General features: G+C 39.1%; 1 protein-coding gene across 1 annotated transcript in view; it reads right to left on the bottom strand.

The window, feature by feature from the left end:
- Positions 1–22,797, bottom strand: part of LOC140235094 (E3 ubiquitin-protein ligase MYCBP2-like) — a 100,500-nt gene extending 77,703 nt beyond the window's left edge. Inside the window, exons 1-2 of the mRNA XM_072315131.1 lie at positions 22,578–22,797; positions 18,705–18,768 (exon numbers count right to left, since the gene is read on the bottom strand). Coding sequence (XP_072171232.1) covers positions 18,705–18,768; positions 22,578–22,747 — 234 coding nt within the window. The 5' untranslated portion in view covers positions 22,748–22,797. The remainder of the gene's footprint in view (positions 1–18,704; positions 18,769–22,577) is intronic.
- Between the last annotated feature and the right edge of the window lie 308 nt (positions 22,798–23,105).

Genomic DNA, 23,105 nt, shown 5'->3' with positions numbered 1-23,105 from the left:
GAAAATGTCCTCCAAGTAGCAATTCGCGAAAATATCTGTACGCGAAAATTTCAGCCCGTACAGTATGCAAATTTATTCAATAAATTACATTTTAGCCCATAGAATACTAATGTCAAGCAATTTATGGACATTTTTTGGTGTGGATCTTCATTTTGAGGTATTTAACAAATGTAGTGATAAAAAAATGCAATTCAATCTCAATTCTTTTATTTGTTATTGTTTCTTGAATTTCTTTTGTATTTCTTTGTTTTTTCCTTTTGTTGTTGTTTTGCAAAGAAAATTGTCACAGACCACTTTTTAACCATAGTTACCTGTACATGTAGGCAAAAGTCAAGTAATCAAAGTGATCGAAAGAAAAAAATTATCAGATGTTTATGAGTATTATGAAAGAGCACTATTTCCCATAGGGTTTGTGCACAAAATTACAAAATTGAGCCAATGTTGGGTCGACCTGCATTCAGGAAAGAGGTGTGGCTTCATTTGTTATTTGAATTTAGTCAAGGGTACTTAGAGTAGGTTCTGACACATTGTGTCCTCATCTTAGGGACATTAAATAGCTAAAAACAGACTCTAAGTCCTTCCATTACCACAACTTTGTCCTTCCGTTACCAGCTTCCGTAACGGAAGGACATTTTTAATTTATTTATAATTATTCAAAGAGGAGGGGTTTCGTGGATGGATGGGTGCCAAGTTATAGGCCTACCTAAACTTGCTTTGCACTGAAAATTTTATGGTTTTTATATTACTATTTTTGATAAAATATTAAAAAGACCTCTTTTTGTGGTAACGGAAGGACAAAATACAAGGTCACCTTTAGGAAGTCACTGAAGCATAACAAATCATGGAAACCGTAAAAATATTAAATGAACTGTTTCTTTCATATTTACTAAGTTCTAAATATAACAATTCATAACATTTATTTCTCAAATATTGAATACAGGCCATGCTACATTTGTATTATAATTTATGCATTTTTGAAAATTAATAAGGTTAGTTAAACAATTGAAAAATTGACCCCGAATATGTTTTAAAACTAAACATTTTTACTCAAATCCATAAAATTCAAACTTTAAGCTTTCATTTGATACCAAAATTGCGTGGGAAATATGAATTTGAAATTTTAGATGTCATGTCCACTTTGGCGTGGAATTGCCCAAATCCAATATGACATACAATATTGTTGTAGTATATTGTATTACTTTAATGTCTTATAAAAAGATTTATTTTTTTATGTTTTTCCTCTTTTTTTTGGGGGGGGGGGGGACCAAATTTCACCTACAAAGAGTGAATTTGATGATTTTGGTGTGACACACACACACAACAAAAGTTAGTATCGAGCCTTGGATACAGTATACACTCTTAAAAACCCCGGGTCAGAATTCTAACCATTTTTCCCAGTCAAAAATATCTCACCCTTTCCGGGTCAATGTGACCCGGAAAGGAGTCGACTGGACACAAGCTCTGGAGCTCCAGCACTTGAATAAATGCTTGTGACCCCGTTCGTGGTCAACGCTTTGCAGACGTTCAGGAGATGCAATTTGATTGGAGGAATCTTAGTAAAGCGCGAGCCTGATTGGTCCTTTCGTTCATTGGCCTAAATCCCATCAACATTCATCATGGCAACGCTGCACGATAATGCCGTGTGTCAGGAGGCTGCTTGAAACCTGGGGTTTGGAGAGATTTGCCTCAAATTTCAAAGGTACGTAGCTATGATCAGACAATTTGATACTCTATATTCATGTTCTGATTTGACTAATCATGGAACTAGATTGAGCTTTGGTTTTCTGCGGTAAACTTAACATGTTATTCATCATGCGAAGATCAATGCGATTGGGGCAAACAGTGTAGACTATGTGTACAATGCAGTCTGTACACCCGGGGTGGATCACCAGCGGCAGTGCACTGGATCAAATCGGGACGAAACGAAAAGTCATGGGTCTTATGGTTATTATCTTTTTGGGATTGGGCTGCCACTCTCACATATTTCACAAAATTCTCACGCTCATAAGTAGATGAAAATAACAGAGATATGCCCCCAAATATGCCTGATGGCTCGACTTCGATTCTAATCTGTCAAGAAAGACACTATCGTATAGAACCTACCCTGCGCCTGGCTGTTGTGTTGTTGCCCAATCCACTGTGTAAACAGCAGTGTACGCACTGTAATGCAGCAGCCACTATTCTACTGTATATACTAGTTACGTCTCATTTCACGAGCGCCGACTAAACTATGCGTGTGTACGGCAGGAGATCTTCAGCCTGGATAAGTATCGAAAGCATGGTAGATTCTAGGTAGGACCTAGCGTCCTTCGTAGGCCTAGGCCTATTCAAAAGTTGTATTTTCTTACCGTAAATAGTAGGCCAAGAGGGCCTAAAGTGTTAACGGTTAGAGGATAAGGCTAGATCTATTTCTGTTAATTTAATATCGCCTTGGCTTGGGCTTGGCCTAGGAATACAGTAGGATCTTAGTTAGTACCAAGTAGCCTATAGGCCTAAGTTATAGACAATATAATTCTAACATAGAATCTATTTAATAGCTAGGTCCTACCGGTCGGGTAGCTATAAAGACCTAGTCTCTAGCTATATAAGTTAGAGCTCTAACTTTAAAATTAGATCTATCTGGTTGGTTTCAGACTATAAGAACAAAGTAGGCCCTGCAGTTTTAGATATAAGTCTCTTTTTTTAAGCTAAAGCCGTAAATTTAGAGGTATTGGTAGGAGGGATAGCTAAGGATGAGGATGCAGGCACCCCTAATGTCAGTAGAAACTCTCGTGCAGAGACTTATTGGCTATAGTTTGCTCGATCAAATTTGTTTTGTCAGTAAGGTGCAAATTAATTCCCCCAGCTTAGTCCACTCAACAGTAGAGCCTATCTAACGTGGTTGCTGTCTGTCAAGCGTACGGTAGGCCTATCTATCCATGACTGGCTGCCAGTAGGCCTATAGTTCACCTTTTACAAGTCTGTGGTCTAATATAGTACTATAGTAGTAGTAAAAGTAGTAGAAGTAGTAGTAGTAATGATAATAAGAATAATAATAGCAATATTGATAATGATAATGATGATGATTATAGCGCACAGGTCCAGCTTAGTTTCAGTGCTCATGGCGCTTCAAGAATTAAAAGATATAGAACTAAATCTTTACATTTGTCTTGATAGATCTATGTTCAAACAAGACAACAAAGAAGACAATGACATACCCAGTACAACAAACAAACATAATAATAAAAGAATACAGCATATACCAAATAAAGAATATTTTTCCGAACATTAATGAGAGCAATTTCGGTCCTCAGTGTGATAGGAACAGTACATTGTAAGATTTGAATGTCTCTGTAGATGACAGTTGCTCTTACTGAATAGGTAACTGGTTCCACAATTTTGGTTCCATATAACGGATCGGATAAAGCACGATCACCCTGCATCAATGATTTATTCCGAGTGTAATTTCCACTTGAAAGATATGAAAAGCTCACGATTCACTTTATCTTTCTGCGTGCGAAATTTTGTACCATCGCACTCGTGTCCATTCACTTCTTGTATAATATTGGAAATGATCATTATGATGACAATGTCGATGACAACAGTTACAATAGTAATATACATTGTACTGAAATGAAATGATTCCTCACATATGCCGCTTTTGTCAGTGCTTTTATGCCATTAAATTATTTTATCTCAGATCTACAATCCATATATAACTGCCTGTCTGTTTTGATGCTATTGTGACTGGCTACGCTCAAATCAGTTACAATAGCGCACTTTTAGACAGACATGTGGATGGTCGTATCTTGTTTGAGGAGAGAATCACGACTAATTCTCATGATCAAACTCATCATATGGACAGGGAGAGAACATGAGATGCACGGCGGATTTGCAGCGTGAGATGAAAAATTGGCTATAATCATTTTCTGTTTGTTTGTATTAAAAAAACAAAAGAAATAGAGTAACGAGAAGTGACCGGTGAAGATGCCCCGCCCTGCTGACCCACCAGCTGAACTCCTGCAGTTTGCTGAGCAAGAACAGCCTGAAGCCTCTTGGGAGCTGCTGACGATTCCTCGGGCCATCCTTGATCAATAGCACTTAGCCATCTTACTGTTGTCCACTCACTAAAGGGAATGGTCATCAAAGGTATAGATCTTCTACTTTGTACGAGATTATATTGGCAGGCTGCGTACTGTTGTCCATTTACTCATAGTTTGTATTTGTTCTTTTATTGTAGGGCACTTAGAATCATTCCCTTACCAAGACAAAAAAAAAAAAAAAAAATGGTCACTAAAACAAAGACTAGGCCCTACACTATTATAATTGTTATTACGTTATTTCACTGTAGTTCTATATCTGATATTTGCATCATAATTTCTGTCAAGCCTATTGTGAGGTTCTCCATTCATGGTCGTGATGCGGTGTAGGCCTATTGAAACAGTGTTCAAACATGTTTCAATTTCTCTGAACCGTCAACTGAAAATGTGTTTTTAAAGAACAAAGAAAAGAGGGGAAGAAAGTTTCTCGTACTACTGGATGAGAAAGCGCTGTACTTGTATAGTGTATGTTTGCAGTATTCCTATAATTTTAGCATTTGAAGAAAATGTCTCTCACGTTCTCTGGTGAGGAAATTTGTGAATGACATGCAGGAATATTTGATTATTGAATTATTAGCATTATATCTTTGAGTCAGGTGTGACCCAGCGAAGTCAAAGTAGCACCTGTTAAACCTTTGGCAATGTGAGTTTGAACATAATTTTATGGAAACATGACATGCATTATGTCGGACCAACTATGGGACTATATTTATGTGGGACCAAGCAATGCAATATTTAATAGGAATATGCAACAACAACAAAAAAAAAAAAAAAAAAAAACACACAATTAATGACAAAATTCATTTTCTTATTACTGCATTCTTTTTGATCTCTGCTAAGCATGAATGTTATTGTAAAGATTTTGCATGATTTTGGGCAATTTGCTCAGAGATCACGAATTGCAGTAAACTTTGTTAGGAACGGCTTTGGGCAGGGTAGGGTGGGGCAGTATAAGGCAGGGCATTGGATTGGGAATTACATGTTACATGTAATGCCAGTTTGTCTTCTTCCCCCCCCCCCCCCCCTTCTCTCTCTCTCTGTACAGGTATTGCGGTCTTAAAGACATACCAGTCCATTTTACACCAGGTGTGACATCAGACTTAGCACCAGCACGTTCACTGAGCGGATCCTCACACTCCACTGCACAGAACTCAAAGGAAGATTCATCAATGATTTGACTTCATAATCATATAAATATCCCTATTTTAGGCTTTACGATAAGTATTTTCTTTGTTGTGAATATTAATGTGTGTTTTTCATTTTTTTCGATGTACATGTATACAAGTCATCGCGACAACTACCGGAAAAAATTCATATAGTTACTCGAAATATGATCACAGCAGTGTTGGTATAAACTTTGAGCTTTTTATGCCTCCGCCACGAAGTGGTGCCGGAGGCATTATGTTTTCGGGTTGTCCGTCCGTCCGTCCGTCCGTCCGTCCTTCCGTCCGTCCGTAATGAATTTTGTGGACAAGGTAACTATCGAAACCTGTTGAGGTATCCTAATGAAACTTGGCATGTATGTGTATTAGGGGGTGAAGTTGTGCCTATCAACTTTTGAGTGCACATGCTCAAGGTCAAAGGTCAAAAGGTCAAGGTCAAATACATAAAATTTCACTATTTCCACCATATCTATTGAATGCCTGAAGATATTTTCTTGAAACTTAGTGTATACATGTATTACCCAATTAAGAATCTCTGGTGAAAGTTTTGGTCATGAGGTCAAAGGTCAAAGGTCAAAAGGTCAGGGTCAAATACATAAAATTGCACCATTTCCACCATATCTATTGAATGCCTGAAGATATTTTCTTGAAACTTAGTTTATACATGTATTACCCAATCAAGATTCTCTGGTGAAAGTTTGGGTCATGAGGTCAAAGGTCAAAGGTCAAAAGGTCAAGTAAAAATATCAAAACTTCTTTTTTTTTCTCCATACCTTGGAAAATTGTTCAAGGTATCTTCATGGAACATAGTATATACATGTACTGACTGGAAGTGATTATCTAGAGAATGTAGGGTTCATGGGGTCAAAGGTCAGGGGTCAAAGGTCAAGTGCAAGACTTCAATATTTTACTATTACCCTCATATTTATGCAATGCCAGCAGGGTTATTTTTTTACACTTGGTGTATGCGTGTGTAACCTAATAGAAATTCTCTGGAAAGTTTTTTTTTTCTCTTTTTGCCTCAAAGGTCAAAAGGTCAAAGATCAAGTGAAAGTGCTGAACTAACTTTTTCCTCCATATCTCGGAAGTGGCGCAAGTTACCTTGAAACTTAGTACATATTATGCATGTTCTACCTGAAAGTAATTATCTTATGAATTTTAGGGTCAAGGGCCAGATGAAAATGGTAACAATTTACTATTCAATTCAGAAATTGCACTTTTTCTCCACACCTGTACCTTGAAAATTATTCAATGCCTTAATGTATGAGTGGGTCAAAGTCAAGTTAAAGTCCTTAAATCCCTAGATACATGCTCTCCTATTCATCCAATTAAGCCTACGTCAAGGAAGGTGAACATTCAACACATTTGTGACAAACTTGTCATTCCAATATTTTGCCAATTTTGTGAAAATGTAATCACACAGTGTCCACATGTACTATCTAGACCTATTGGGAAAATCATGCATTATGGCGGAGGCATACCAGTCGCCAAAGCGACATTTCTAGTTAGAAATGTACTTTACTAAATAACTTCACAAACATTGACAAAATACTGCAAATAATAGTATATCAACCAAGGGCATGTCAGTTGCCTATTCATCACGTGTAATGGGAAAGTTAGTAAATCCTCGCTGTTTATGAATATTGTTTTTTTATACAAAATAGACCGCCAGATATGTGTATAACTTAAATTAAAGTAGTGAATTGTATTAAATACAATTTTATGATGAAATAATTTCAAATACTTTGCAGTGTCATGTGAAGATGTATCGAGAGTCATGCAGCATTATGTCGCGGGGGCGATTTTGACCCCAACGGATTTGAATTCTGGATCAAACTGACCCGGAAAGGGTACAAACCAGTGACACAGATTTCCGGGTCGCTGTATAGAAACGTAGCCCAGAAAGGGGTTAATATATTACCAACTCTTTTCTCCGGGTCACACTGACCCGGATGGTGTATGACCCCAACAGACCCAGTTTCCGGGTCAATTCCGGGTCAACACAATTCCGGGTCAACAGATTTCCGGGTCAATTCCGGGTCAATTCCGGGTCAATTCCGGGTCAACAGATTTCCGGGTCACTGAATAGAAAGGTGACCCGGAAAGGGGTTAATGTAGTGCCGACTCTTTTCTCCGGGTCAGGCTGACCCGGACGGTGTATGACCCCAACAGACCCAGTTTCCGGGTCAGAATTGACCCGGAAAGGGTCAATTCTGACCCGGGATTTTTAAGAGTGTACAGAAAGGGTAAAGATGCTTTTTTTTACTTGGAACTTCAAATTCAACAGAAGCTGTTCAACAGCGCCATGCGACCATTACAGTTGTGGTACCCACCTTTGCACTACAATGTATGTGAGCATTCTATCCTTACTAATTAGAAAGAGGGATTGATAAAATTTCACACGGATGAATCATTATGTTGAGTGATCTGGAAATGTGGACTTCCCCAGTCACTGTGCTCTGCGTTATGTGGTTTTCTACACATACTATGTACCACTGTAATTCATGTCACCTACTAGAACATTCAAATGATGTGATCAAATGAAGCATTCATCATGCAACAGTTTGCACAATTGCCTTTTATCCCACTTTACCCTGCAGCTATACAGTCTTGACAATTGAGCATTGCTCAATCACTGTGCCAAGTTGAAAATCACAGAAATCACAGAAATCACATATAGGCACACAAAAGACTCACATACAATATGGTAGATTACGGGAGGGGGGGGGGGGGGGTCAAGAAAGCCCCACTCGGGACACTATTATCAAATCAGTGAGGGGACTCCTTTACCCAAGAAGCTGATAAACCTATCACTCAGTCCGTGGTGCCAGGCGAGGGACATGTGACAGTGTGGGTGGTGCTCTCCTCCCGCCGTATGCAAGCACATAAACACAGACACACACACACCTACAGTACATACATGTATATTGTACGAACACACAAGCCAACAGGTTTCACACTACAAACATTTCTGGTTTGTTATCACATGTTTGCAACATGTCTCTATCGGAGCTTAAAGCGAAGGAATGTTCAGTCTCCTCACTGACAGCTACATGTAGGCCTACATGTTGTAACTGTCTGACAATTTTCCATGGGATACCACAGCTGTGTCACAAACTTCATGGCTTGTAAATCAAACGCAATACTACCAACAAGCTTTCTTGGAGAGTACATAACAGATACGACCATCACACACTCCATGGCAAATGCAAAGACAAGGCCAATTCAGCTATAATACAGGTGGCTCAGCCTCGTAAACCATGTTAAACTGCTCGGACCCTACACTCAGCACTCAGTAGGGTAAAATTAAATTGGACAACACTTTCAATACCATTTAAGTAGCCTATTACATGATTTGAGAAATGCGTTTGAGAGACATGTGAAGTTTGCTTTCAGACTTTCTGATAATATTTATGCGCTGCTAAACCCATCTACATACATGTACATGTACACACAAGTTCTTCTGTAAGTCTGAAACTGCTTCATACACAAACTGGCTCCACATGGTCTCAACGAGCCGAATGCTGGAGGAAATAGCCAATGATGGCCAAGATGATGTTGCAACTTTTTTCACCCCTTCCTCCCTCACATCAAACCATGTTTTTTTTTTTTCACCCATCCCTCTTTCCCCCTCCCCCCCCCCCCCCTCAACCGGTCACTGATGCAGAGCACTGGGACAGCCAACACATCGAGAATCACCCTGTATCTCACAATCACATACTGTAGCATGGTCCATGGTCAATAAAATGTGTGTTAGTGGATATTGATAAAATGAAAATGTAACAGTAATAATTGGTCATTCAAAAAATTTTTAAAAATCACAATTTTTTCATAGTCTTTTTAATGTGATAATCTAACAGTTGGATGGCAATCCTCTAAATGTTTTAGTGTTGACTTATGTAAGAAACATAAAGCTATTCAAATCAGATAAGAAGTGGAAAATGTACAAAAAGTTTGATATGACATCAGTCACAATAATGCATCACATACACAGACACTGACATGGCAAAGCACTGCCTCACTACCCTTCCATTGGCTAATGCCTACAAAGACATAATGTGTATTACATACATGTAACCACTCCTTCGACAATACTGACTACCAGAAATTTTCACAAGTGTATTTTACTTAATAGCAAATTTCACGAGCCAAGATTCGTGAATTCAAAATACAGTATACATGCAAAAGTTCTCATGTACATGATGTACAGTACAAAATGTATATGAATTGAATGCCAATGGCAACTCATGATAATTTCATGCTGCGAAAAAGGCCATCGGCTCCACATTGCCAAAAATTTACATGTAAGAATTGTTTGCTTACAACAAAGCGCTTTACCACACTTCACCTAAAAATTGAGACCACTCACTGTCCCCGCGTTCACATTGGTCCCCGCGTCGCGGGGAAAGTCCCGAGCTGTGGGACTTTCTCCTCGAAAACCATAATGTGAACGCTCGCGGGGACTTGTCCCCTCGTCCCCACGAAGCAAGTCGGGTACGGGGACAAGGTTTGGAGGGGAGAGTGACCTTGAGGCGAAATTGATAGCGTCCAGCTGTGGTCATCAAATGTGCGCATGCGCTATGCCTGGTTTCAAGTGGCAGAGCTCGCTCCAAGCCCCAAAATGCCCCCGCAGCTCGGGGACAGACGAGATACCAGTGTGAACGGTCAGTCATAAAATAGATAAGATCTCTTGTGGCTGTCCCCGCGTCGCGGGGACCAATGTGAACGCGGGGACAGACTGTGAATGAACTGTGATCAAATTAACTGAACGCTGAGCACTACCTTCACACTCTTCCCTTGTTTCACAGAGTTATAGTACTTTAATTAGGCATAACTACTACGTGCTGGTGCACTGATATGTTCATACAGTTGTATCCATGCATATTTTCCCCGTGAAATTACTGACATTAATTGCAAACAATTCCATTCTCCATTTCCTAATCAATGCATCATCTCAACACTGAGCTGGATTCCAGTTTGCATGTTGCTTCGTTGCTTTGCCAGACGTGACTTAGATTTTTCAAACATATTGATAATGACCTTGTGATTCATAAACAGACAGAATTTGATTTGTTACTGATGTATTTTAAGGGTAATATCATTCCCCCCATGGGGAAAGCTAAATGCTCATTCATCATACTGGAAAAGTGAAACCAATTTCTTTATAAAATACTGTTGTCCGTATGTTATATCACAAGATGTTGTTATCTTCTCAATCAGCACTAGAGGCACCAAAACTTCAAAAAATTCATAACTTTTGAATGGATCATCTGACTTTCTTTAACTTTGCTGATGTGTCGTGTTCCCTCAATCCACATAAATGATTAGGTTTCATCCCTTAATCCCTCCAAACTTGACCTAAAATTGAGTAAAGTTGACCTGCCACTCAGTTGTAACAATGTCTCAGTCCAACAGGAAGGCTATTGCAACACAATAGGATTACAGTAGACTCCCGTTAAAATGAAATCCTCGAGACTGGCACTCTTCTTTCGTTATATCAAAATTTTGTTATAATGGAACAAATAAACAAAAAAAAAAAAAATAGAGGGAATAATGTTGCAACCTGAATTTTTACTTCGTTGTAACTGGAATTTTGTTATTACTGTGTTCTTTATAACAGGACATACTAGGGGAATACAGTAATCTCTACTCATTGGCAGTTTATGGCTTCTAGACGTTTTTCCTCATCCAACCATAACAGTACTCTCGCAGCATACATTGCCAACAGTGCCAATCAGCGAAGGCATGGTAAAGGTTAATCTTATTATTCGGATCTAACACTACAGTAACTGTACACTAAAGATTACAGCTCCATCTGGCAGGTGTGAGGTCATCAAGTATGGAACCTGGGATGGCAAGTTGAGATTTGTTGTGCTACAGGTACATGTACTTATTGAAAAGTGCAAAAGGTATCATGAGGGGGTACAGAATACAGACCGGGCAATATCAATATCAGATATACACGTATTACGGCATTCTGAGCTGAGCTGAGCCACAGGTTTCAGGCTACAGTAGCTGATCCTAACCTGCAAGTCTATGACCAACCAGTAAAGTTTCTATTTTTTGCATCGTAATCAGTGCCAGTGACCCTACGCTCAGTCAATGTCTCTAGTAAAATGACAGGAAACAGATTTCAGGTAGTAACCCACAAGGGGGAAGGGGAGATGTGAAGGAAGTACCGGTATACTGTATAAGTTGTTATTTTTGCCAGGTTTTAATTTTCGCGAATTTAACAACATGCGAATATGTCTCCATGCACTTGGGTAATAGTGCATACTATATGTTGGCGTCAGCATCAATTCGCGAAAAACAACATCTTGCGAAAATGTCTATGACCTCCTCATTTGCGAAAATACAGTAACTCGAAAATAACAGCATATACAGCACTATGTAAAATAATAACATGCCATTTAAAAACAAGATTCCAGCAGATGTGACGAGTTTTTCTTACCAATTTCAGACACTAAATGAGCACCATTTAAAGATATTACAATGTAAATCAATTAATTATTCTGATAGGATACCACGATTACAAAATTTTCATGTTTTCTCTGATGCTGCCCATATAACTTACAATTCATCTAAAATGCTTTACAACAGCACACCCACTTGCTCAAGAGAACTAAAACTCACTGCATGGGGCAAATACCAGTATACTGTACCTGCCAAACATACAGGCAAGGGTTTGCTTACAATAGGTACTGTAGAACCACAAATTTTCACATGCATTCACAAAAATCTTACAAATTTCGTGAGGAGCCAAGATTTGCAATCAGTAAAATGCATGCAGAAGTGCTTGGCTACACAATGCATTGAATGTCAATGGCGATTCACAAAAGTTTCAGGCTGTCAGTGAATGTTTCCAGTTTTACTGCTGACTGTAAATCACTGCCTGACTAGACAAGGGGGAACAGTTTGTATCCCCTCTGATATATTTGGCATGTCAAATCTGAATACATGTATATATCTAACAAATTTGAAATTTGGTTTGACACATTTTTGGGAGTTCTTTCTCCATTCTGGCGTGTGGAATGGATGACAAATAATGAAAACTGTGAAAGCCTATAATACATCTTTATCATGGTCTTATCACAAACACAGATTCATGAATCATTTACTACAAACTTTCAAGGGTCCCATCTACAAGGCAACTGCCTTCACTCAAGCTTCCTTACTAAGAAACACAAAATGAAGAAAACGGGACAGGAAGAACAACAAAACCACTATCAACTTTTCCCATTTAAACATTTTGGGATATAGAAATGAGAACACATGGATGTCATCACAAGCTACATGGCTTCCTTTCGTGACATGTGCATTTCTAATGATTCCAGCCTAAAACGAAAGGTCTCTGAGTACTCACAAATACACACACACACACACATACACACACACACACAATATGAGTGCACATGGTAAGGACCTTCATGCGCACTTGACCCCTGGTGTGTGTTATTTCTTGAGAAACTGCATGTGGTACACACACAAGCACACATACAAAGTGTAGTCACAGACACATGATCAGATCACTACAAAGGACAAGTCCATCTACTAACATGCAGACTGAGAGACTGCAGCAATATTTGTACAATAGAACACAGTGGTTAAGTGGTTAAAATTTTAGTTTCAGGATCAATGGATGTGAAGACTAATACAGCTTGTGATGTCACATTTGTAATAACGATATACAGAATATATAAAGAAAATTCAACATATTGTCACTTTTCTTGCATATAAAAAGAATGCTTGACTTCCCTCTTTCAGAAGGCGGGGGGAATAATATTACCCTTAACATATAATATGTCAGTTACAAGCTAAGGGAATGTATACTTTTTTCATGAGATAAATTTTGGTGTACAGTGTAATTCTCTTTATCTTCCTTATATTGTTCTATGCATGTGACATCATCAATTGTAGTAGTCTTTTCATCTGGCAGTGACTACACAGAAATTTTAAAAATTCATAAGGTTTTAATGGATTGTCCGATTTTCCTCAAACTTTCACTGATGTGTTCTATATTGCTGCATAATCTCAATCATGTATTTCGAAGGTGAACTTGTCCTTTAATTCAGACCCACACACACACATACAGACATACAATGCACACATAACACCTGTACATACATATCATATACATACAAATAGGCTGATAACTTATATTACCCTGCATAGTGCTCTCTAATCCTTTCACTGTAGGAGACGCTTCTGTTGTAACTGTATTAAATTTCCTTTCTCATAAAATATCGTAATTGGCAATATACAATGTATGCTGTGATACACAGGTAGAGCATTGCTGCTCATCCACACTACACACATTCTTAAAATAAAATACCAAAAATAAAACAGATTATTTTAATCTTTGCAAATCTGAGGAGATTATTCACCCAAAGCTTAATATCTTGTTTGTACTTGTGAGAGTAGCATGAACGGGTTGGAACAAGAATTCGACAAGCCAAATGTTTTACAGGCCATCACAAATGCGAGGATACTGATAATGGCTCAACATGAATGTGAAACTCCGCAACACATTATAATGCACAAGCAAGAAACTGCTTTCAAGATTAATGCTATTCAAATTGGCTTGTGACAGGAACTTCAGAATTGCAAACTAGATGAATCAAAAGCAATCATAATGTACACATATGTAAGCAACCAAAACATGTCTATAAAATGTATATTTTCTGTAGGATAGGGTGTCGCCTACACACAAGGACCTGTGGTGGCATGTACCATCACCACAGGAAGCTCTCATGGTTGTGGTAGACCAGCCTATGATCTACATGTAAATTAAGTGACCACTTCGGGAGTCCACAGACAGAATTTGACACTCACTACATGGCCACTATATATATATATGTAGTTACGATTGACATCAGTCAAATCATTAATTTACCTTTGATTCTGGACAAAGGTCTTCTAAACAGAAGCATGATGCTTCATCATGCTAGTGTTACTTTGTCCATGGACCTACAGTACTGCTTTGTCCAACGACCTACTGCTTTGTTTCAACAACTTTTCTCTTTCAAATCAACATTCACAGTCAGTACCTAAGCATTTCACTACTACTAGTACTAGTTTTTTTGTTGTTTTTTTTTGTTTTTTTAAAGGCTTAAATGATTCCCTTCTGCTGATGGAATGCAACTGTTTAAAAAGAAAAAAAATCTTACGGGTAAAAATAACCTCATTCAATGTTCTGATTTTGCAACAAATGTACAATAAGTATTTGTGTCTTCAAGGTGGTATTTTGCATTGTTGTTTTTGTTGTTGTTGTTTTCTAATATCTTATGTTGCTGATTTTAAGGCATCTTATTAGATGTCCTTGAAGGTGCATAGTCCCAGTAGTGTAGAGGGCACTGTTGATGATACTGCCGATCACCGTTAGCATTGATACGAAGATTTCCGAAGTTGAGCTGTCATCAAGAGTAAAGTGCGTAGGTGTTGCTAAGTAATGTTGCCTTTGTTGTCTTCTTGGCGCATCACGCAGTCTGTAGTAATGCCAGGGTACGTGCATATGTGCTTGTTATTATGACATCACAAAAGAAGTTTGCTAAAGCTGTCATCCCCTCAGCCGCATCATGAGCCGAACTGTGATCGGACCACTGGCTACAGTGGATCAGACTTTTTCGGACTCAGGGAAGTGGGCCACAGCGTAAACGCTAAAGAGGAGTCGATAGCGTAGGTCTCTATAGGAAACTTGCGCCGTGCGCCCGCGTACGCATTTGACTAAACTACCGGGACCATGTACCTTTAAATCTATACAGTGTGTGGTGTGCCATTGCTGGACTACATGCATCCAAGCAATGAAACATACTGGTACAGTAGACTGTCCATTAGAGGTATCGATATTGAAGGCCAATGCCACAAACTGTTTACCACAGATCATGGTTTTCTTTCTTTTTCTTTTTCTTCTGTCTCTATTACCACTACTATACAGGAATGTTATACTGAAGATCTACCCACAATAAGACCCTGAAAGGCTATTTGTATTCATTGTCTAACTGTCAGTGTCTGGAAATTCTGTGCACAGGGATGGCAGTACATGAAAGCAACACTTTCATGATAAAATCAGGGATCCTGGACCCTGCAGTAAGATGTGATTTCATACAAATGAAATAAGTGGTGACAATATCCATAGCAAGTCAAAATCAAATTTGCAATATGAACATTTTCCTATTCTAATGGTGATATTTCCACTTTTCAAAGATGATCTGATCTTGGCGAGAGCCAGTAAAGACCCTGCCTCTAAGTACAGAAGGTAGGTAGGTACACTGTAGTGGTGGCTTAACACAACATGACAACACGATTATCCTAGCATTTCCTGCAGTAGGCATTCTCAGCGATACATTATGACAAACAAGGTCACATAATGTGATTTATGCTGAATATGATATTTCTGCGATGACCTCTTCTGCCTGATAAGCACTTCCTCATCAGTTTACATGAATCATCAAGGGAGATGGGCATTAGCATCAACTTCCATTCAAATTTGGGGGTCTTGGAACTGAATGCATTGATTACAAAGTTCTGGTGGTTTTTTTTTAATGCTTCCACAGGATGTCATCATGATTACTGAGAAAATGTGCTTCAACCAACCTAAGACTGGGCACATAGTAGTCTCCTGCAATAGGCTATGGAGAATGCATGCTACCACAAAATCAATCAACCTGCATTGGTAAATGAAGTCATTAATACTGCATGAGGGTGCTATCCTAGGTAACATAGATACGGCTCATTACTAATGCTCATAATCATTATAATCAATATAATTGTAACTAGCACTATTTTTGTTTTATCTTTATTATTACCATCATCATTATTATAATTATCTTCAATATAAGAACTACATGTATCTCCAGTCTACAAGTAGTACTAAACTCAACTAAAACCTACAATTGCATCCATTAAATGCCATGGGGTTGAAATTGCAGTTACTTCCCCCACCCCCCACCCCCCACCCCCACCCCCACGCCAGCAAGCAGATCCTGAACATACATTCTGAATACAGAATGTACACAATACTGTATAAGCTGTTATATTCGCGAATGGGGAGGTCACAGTCATTTTCGCGAGATGTTGTTTTCGCGAAATGACATCGGCGCTTTCATTAATACATACTATCCTAGCACATGGCAACATTTTCGCATGTTAAATTCGCGATCAAACCGTGATTCGCAAAATTCACGAAAATTAGGTACTAAACCCTCCCGAAAATAACAGCTTATGCAGTAAGCAAAACCTGCCTGCACACACACACACACACACACACACTGAACTTTAACATAATATGTGACCCACTACAACAAAAGGATCCGAAAGTCGGGGGAGGGCAATTTTCTGAAAATGGCATGACATTATTTCCTTACTCTTCTACTTTAATTTCATATATAGCAGAACTCATAAAAGTACTCGGTTGCGGAGATATAGATGGTGTAGCGCATGTCAAGTGGTTGAGGAAATCAGAGTTTCGAGGAAAACGCCTTCAAAGTTTTCCTTTCGATGCTAACATGATCAAGGGGAGGCGAGACAGTTTTCACCGCTTGACAATAGAAGGCATGCTCCTAGCGACCTCCGTGATGTTCATTCAAGCTTAGCGCCAGCGGTCTACGCACGACCAATCAGTAATCAGGACGCCACGCACTGACCAATAAGATCACTCCCTCGTTGCCAGGGGCGGAGTCTACCTGCGGCGCTAAATCTGAATCTTCGGACACATTTCTGTTACGTTGAAAGTCGGAAAATCATGGCCAAAAAAATGCTGATTTCTTGCCTTTCCTTTGATCATTTAGCTTCGAAATTTCGGCAGATGATAGACAATACATTAGACTACAAAATTATGCCAAAAACAGAAATCCAATTTTATTGACCAAATTTGATGATGTGACTTTAAATTTGATTTTCTTGGCTCAGCCATCAGCGACTTTAGGAGCCTTTTGTTGTAGCGGGTCACATATAATGTCTGTTCACTAACAGTTCCTTATAATGAGAAATCACATGCCAGAATTTTATCAGAGTACAGATTTGGTGGATTCATCACTGAGTATCATGTCACAGGCACATAGACATTATGTACATCAAGATAATATGCACAGTTTTGTGGAACTGCTTCACTCGACTTCCAGTCATACAATGTGTGTACAATGTATGTCTTTTGCAGCGTTGGGTCACAAAGAGTAAACCAGTATCTTCGGCTTTGAGTTATTGAAAGAGGCTTAATCAAAGTTTATTATTCTAGTCATATATATCACTGGTTAATCCAGGCAAAATTGCAACATTGTCCTAATTTTCTCAAGTTGAAAACATAATCCCAACATTATTAAGTACAGTATGTAGGATCATTCACAATGACCCCAAAAATGCAGTAAAACAAAACTTTACTATCACCTATTTGCCCTCCCCCAATTAGTAGTTTAGGGACAATATTTTACAACTCTATTCACAACACTGTAGGTAAGTTTTTTTTTCCTATAAATAAAACTAAGACACTTAAACACAGGAAAAAATACAAAAAAGTGTATTTCAATCAATGAATTTTAATACTTGTTTGCTATTCAGTCATAGAAGTAATTGTGCAGCCATGCCTCATAAAGGCAAACTGATCACTTCTTTGACAACATGCAGACTAGTTCTGAATCAATCAAAAAGACTGTTCATTTTTGTAACAGTGGAGACAACTGCAATACCTTTGAAAGATACAATGTAATTTGTTAGGAGATATTATCTCCATATATTTCATTTGGAGGCTGGACAAACTCTTTTAAAATTATGAGGGATTATATCATTGTTTCAACATATTTATCTGAAATACACATGGTGCTTGGAACTATGATTTTCCTTTAAAGGGGATGGCTAGTAACTGATCAGTGGGAATCAGTGGGAATGTTGGGGGATGATTGTTTCAATCCTTGTGGGATTCATTTAAGAGTACATTATGTACCTATTGTTGTGTGAAAATGATTTGCTTCAGAATGGTCTCATATTCAAGTAATGTGCAGTTTATGTTTTCCAGGTTAGCATGCCTGTACAGTGACGGGGCGATTAAACTGCACTTTACTTGAATATGAGACCATTCTGAAGCAAATCATTTTCACACAACAATAGATATATAATGTTCTCTTAAATGAATCCCACAAGGATTGGAAGAATCATCCCCCAGCATTCCCATTGACTCCCACTGATCAGTTACTAGCCATCCCCTTTAAGGACCTCTGAGCAGACTTAGAGGAGATGCATACCCTTTCCAAATTTGGCACTGCATCTACACACTATTGTTCACTTAGACTTAACTTGCAAAACAAGTCTTTCATGCATTTTATTTGAATTTGTTTTGGTTCAATGTAGAAACAGGTGTGAGACTTACAAGATTTCCACACCCTAGCAAGTTAATGCTCCAATTCATAAGTCTGTGATAAACTAATAGTATGGGGTGGAAACAAACAATAAACATATCAAGCCATTTTCTCACCTTTTGATCATTCCCTTTGCCATCGGTTTTCTTTTTCTTCTTCTGGTTGGCGGGCAACTTCTTCCTGCAAAGCAACATTCAAGTCAAATATATCAATAAAGTTTGCTAAAGTTCAGAAGTACATAGTGTATGTCCACACTCTGTATACAAATGTGAATTGGGTTCTGGACAATGGCTATCTTGGACCCTGTTTACAGTGAGTGAAAAGGCCGGGCTCCGCCGCGGCCGAGCCCGGCCTTCATTTCACTGTAAACGCGCAAAAGGCCAAATGCGGTACCAAAATCGGCCACGCATTTGGCCAAGCTCTGGAGGTAGTTCCGGCCGCGGCCGAGCCGTGGCAGAGCCCGGCCTTTTCTCACTGTAAAAGCAAACTGGGCCAAATGCGGTAACAAATTTAGTTTGGCTTCCAGACCCTCTACCCATACTTTTTCGCTATTCAGGATTTTAATGCCCTCGACGTTGAAAACTAGTATAGTTTAAGGTGATTTTGTCCCGCAGAGGCGTTTCCGCAAAGGCGGCGACCTCGTCGCGGGGTGGCGACGACACGGAATCCAATTGGCAAAGGGTCTGGAAACCAGACTATACCACATTGCAACCGGCGACCTCCCAATAATAGTGTTTGTTTAAAAGCAGAGCGCCACTACGACAAAATATTGAAAGGTTGAATTAAAAGCCCGGGCCGAGCCCGGCACTGTAAACGGACAAATTGCGGGGCCGAGTATTGCAATTGAGGCCGGGCTTGGCCGCGGCTCGGCCACAGCTCGGCCCGGCCTTGCACTGTAAACGTGGTCAGAGAATATTGTCAAACATATATATACATGTATGTGATGCAGTGAATAAAGACAACTACAGTAAAAGGCTCAGGAAATCAGACAATTTTATTTCAACATTGTGAATTTGCAAAGTTTTGGTTAAATCCATGTGTCACCCTCTCTATAGGGGCTTTACAGAAATTGATGATATCACAAGTTAGCACAATGAAAACAAAATATAAAAAGAACTTTGCCAAATTTAAGTTTCAATTTTCACAAGAATATATATCCATGAATATGTGTATGAGTACATGTACCTGCCTATTGCTAAGAAATGTTGTGACTAAAATTATTTTCTATGACTTCTACCAAAGTACATGTGTCATCTTAACAGTATTGATCAAATTGTCAAGATTTCCTTCAAACTTCCATTGTAGTGTGGCACTAAATTTGTGTTGTACACGACTCCCTGAGAGTCCACATGTTTAGGAAAACCCTCCTCACAGACTTTATATGACTTGAATGCCTGTGTTATACATGTGTATGAATTCTTGGTATCGCCAATTCCTAGGTGACGTGTGCAGAGCAGGGTTTTAGATGCATTATGGGATAACTCAGCCCGACAGGGGACAACCTTGCCCCAGTTTTGGCTGCATATGTCACGCTCTGTCTTTATTCAAAGGTATTTTTTGTTGAAGATTTCTTTGCTTTCCATCATGTGACCAGTACATTGAAGCCCTGCAGTACCGCTTAGTGAACATTACTTAACAATGACTCAAGTGACAGCAAATCAGTGAATTCTAAGCGAAGGAAAAAGCAGCACCAAAAGAAACACAGACAAAAATTGCATTGTATTGCATGGGAACTAAGACACATGCAAGACAACCGGAAGCAACAATGGCACCGAGGAATCTGACAATGCATCTGTGACAGGGCTTTTTAGCGTGAGCAGAAGTTTTTTGCACATTGGCAATACCATACCAAGAATTAATGCTCCAGCAACCTTTGGGGCAGAGGCATACAAAATCAGGAGTTTGTAATCTCTATGAGGTGATCAATATGTAGAAGTACATGTATTCCATAATTACAGCATTCAAGTAGCCATTGCTAGAAAACATTGGATATTGGTTTGAAGTGTATCATTTTGTTCAGCAATTATCCAGAAGAGAAAGTTGACGTTGTTTAATACTAATATGCAGTACCACATGCCTCTTCCTTTTCATCTTTACAACTGAACATTGTCAACATTTATTACAACAGACAAAGGTTATTGATGATTTCTCAAAGGCAATGGATAACATCAATTGATTTTCTCATAGATCTACACTGTACATCTATAGCTCAACTTTAAATTTTCCCACAAGATTTAACCATTTAAGCTTACTAGCACAATTGCATAAATAGGTTTACTTAAATGTTGAGTAGTGAGTCTAATGATTGTTTGAGAATATATCAACATTTCACGAACAGAGCTCTAAGCTAGACAAATAGACATCTACACTGTAGTCTTGTAGAGCTAGAACCATATAAAGTTTACAAGAAAAGACAAAAATTATTCTGGCTGCACAAAAGAGACTAGAATCTACTGTAGACACTCCTTTTCCTAACATCACCTACCATTAAGTCGCCATTACCATGAAGTCCCCACTTGTTTATGCACCTGTCACTGTTTGTCCTTCTCATGCTTCCTTATTTCATGTGTATGACTCTTGTTTACATCAAGTGAAAAGTTAAAAACATGTCCTTCTGCCATGTGCAGTGAAAATCTCTGTGTGGGCAGGCAGAGCTTTACGCAGAAATGTCATCGAATTTGGTATTTCATAGACAGACATACACTATTCTTAAATGTGTAGAGTGTGCTTACATGACGGATTGGGCACCGTCCACTTTTTCAAAGGGGAAGGCGATATTTTTTTTTTTTTTTAGGTAAGTTATTCTAATTAGATCATATCATTTTGAACTTTGACATGCACAGCACTGGGTCAAACCAATTCACGATGGGTGTGTTTTGAAAAAATGAGAGAAAATAGGGTGGCAGCTTGACAGTGGCAACATGACTGTAAGGTGGCAACCTGATGAGAGTAGACATCATCTACTGGTGAATGGTGAATTGTATGTGTTGTGTTTGCATACAATTGCATGGGACTATTGGGAGCTGGATTGAGAATCTGAAGGCATGCACACACAGCTGTGCGTGCAGGTCTGACTCAACAACTGTAGTAAAACTACTCTCATCAGGTCGCCAGATGAAGATATGGTTTTCCCCATAGATTTATGAGTTGCTTCCATCACAAACTGCATGAAAGAGAAAGGTCAGAATTGCAATTTTCACACAAGATCAGAGAATGAATGATCAGCTTTACCCTGTTATAATATGTTATAATCATCTTCATACAATTACAAAGTGGCGACTTAATGGCAATTCAAAAGGGTTTGAAAGTAATAGATCTAACAGGTAGATCTAATCCCGTTTTGCCAGGTCTACGCGTGCATGACTGCAATATTCTTTAACTAGAATTTGGCACTCTGAGAGCACAGATCTCTGCCAAGCAGCTACTTTCCACCGATGATCTTGCTCTTCCATAGAGATCAGCAATTTCCATCCACTGAAAAATCACCTGATTTCCCAAAATAGAAGCCTTTGTTACGTCATAAACCCTCTGGCCTCAGCTGCACGGCACGCCTCGCCCTAGCAGAAACTTGAGCGCGCACTTTAGTGGCGTATGAAAACCTCAAAAATGCGCAGCTTGAACTCCCAAGTTCATTGACCCCGCCTGCCAAAATATCGAAAATCCTTCATAAAATCCACAAAAATTTCCAGATCACTACCAAAATTTAATAATCTGTTCCTTGTATCATTCTCAACCTTTCCTGCAAGTTTCATCCCAATCCATTCACAACTTTTTGAGTTATTTTACACAAAGACAAAAAACAAACAAACCAATGGTAATGAAAACCTCCGCCCTTGCAGACCGGCAGAGGTAATAAATGAATGGCAGAGCTAAGTCACAGACACATTTTCCACAGATAAAATCTTACACCGAATCTTTCATTAACTTCAATATATTTCAATTTATAAACAGATAAAATGCTTTAATCCGACGACTAACACTCAACATACCCTGCATGTTCATCGGCTGTCGCTGCATACAGATCATGAAAAACTGCCTTCGCTGAGTCTCGCCCGGTAAGGAAACCCTGCGATCGGAATCCCTTTTCTTTCCTGCCCACTTGCACCGTGTCAATGGTGGTCTCGTGTTTTCCCACGCCTATGCCAGATGAACTTGCCATGATTCGCCGTTTAGCCAAAATCACGCCTGGGACGCGAAATTCGGCACCCAAAAATGTTTTGTTGGCACCCAAATAGGGTGCGCAAGTCTTCCGACGTCTTAAAGTAGCAAGTTTCGGACCTAATCACACTGCGAAACAGAATTACTGCCAGTGTTTTGTTTAAAAGGTCATTCAGCCAGCTACCATGTAAGTCGCCATTTTGAATGAGTATGAGCATTGTGGGTACGCGCGTCAAATTGCGATCGTGAAACGAGCACGGGTACCGAGTACTAAACGGGGTGTGATCTCGAGAGAGACAAAAACAACAACAAAGAGTAAAAGCACACACAAAAGAAAGAAAGAAAGAAAGAAAGAAGAA

Source organism: Diadema setosum, chromosome 11, assembly GCF_964275005.1.
Source record: "Diadema setosum chromosome 11, eeDiaSeto1, whole genome shotgun sequence".
In the NCBI taxonomy this organism is placed as follows: Eukaryota; Metazoa; Echinodermata; class Echinoidea; order Diadematoida; family Diadematidae; genus Diadema; species Diadema setosum.
The sequence above is the reverse complement of the archived record's forward strand: the minus strand, read 5'-3'. Positions and strand labels throughout refer to the sequence as shown.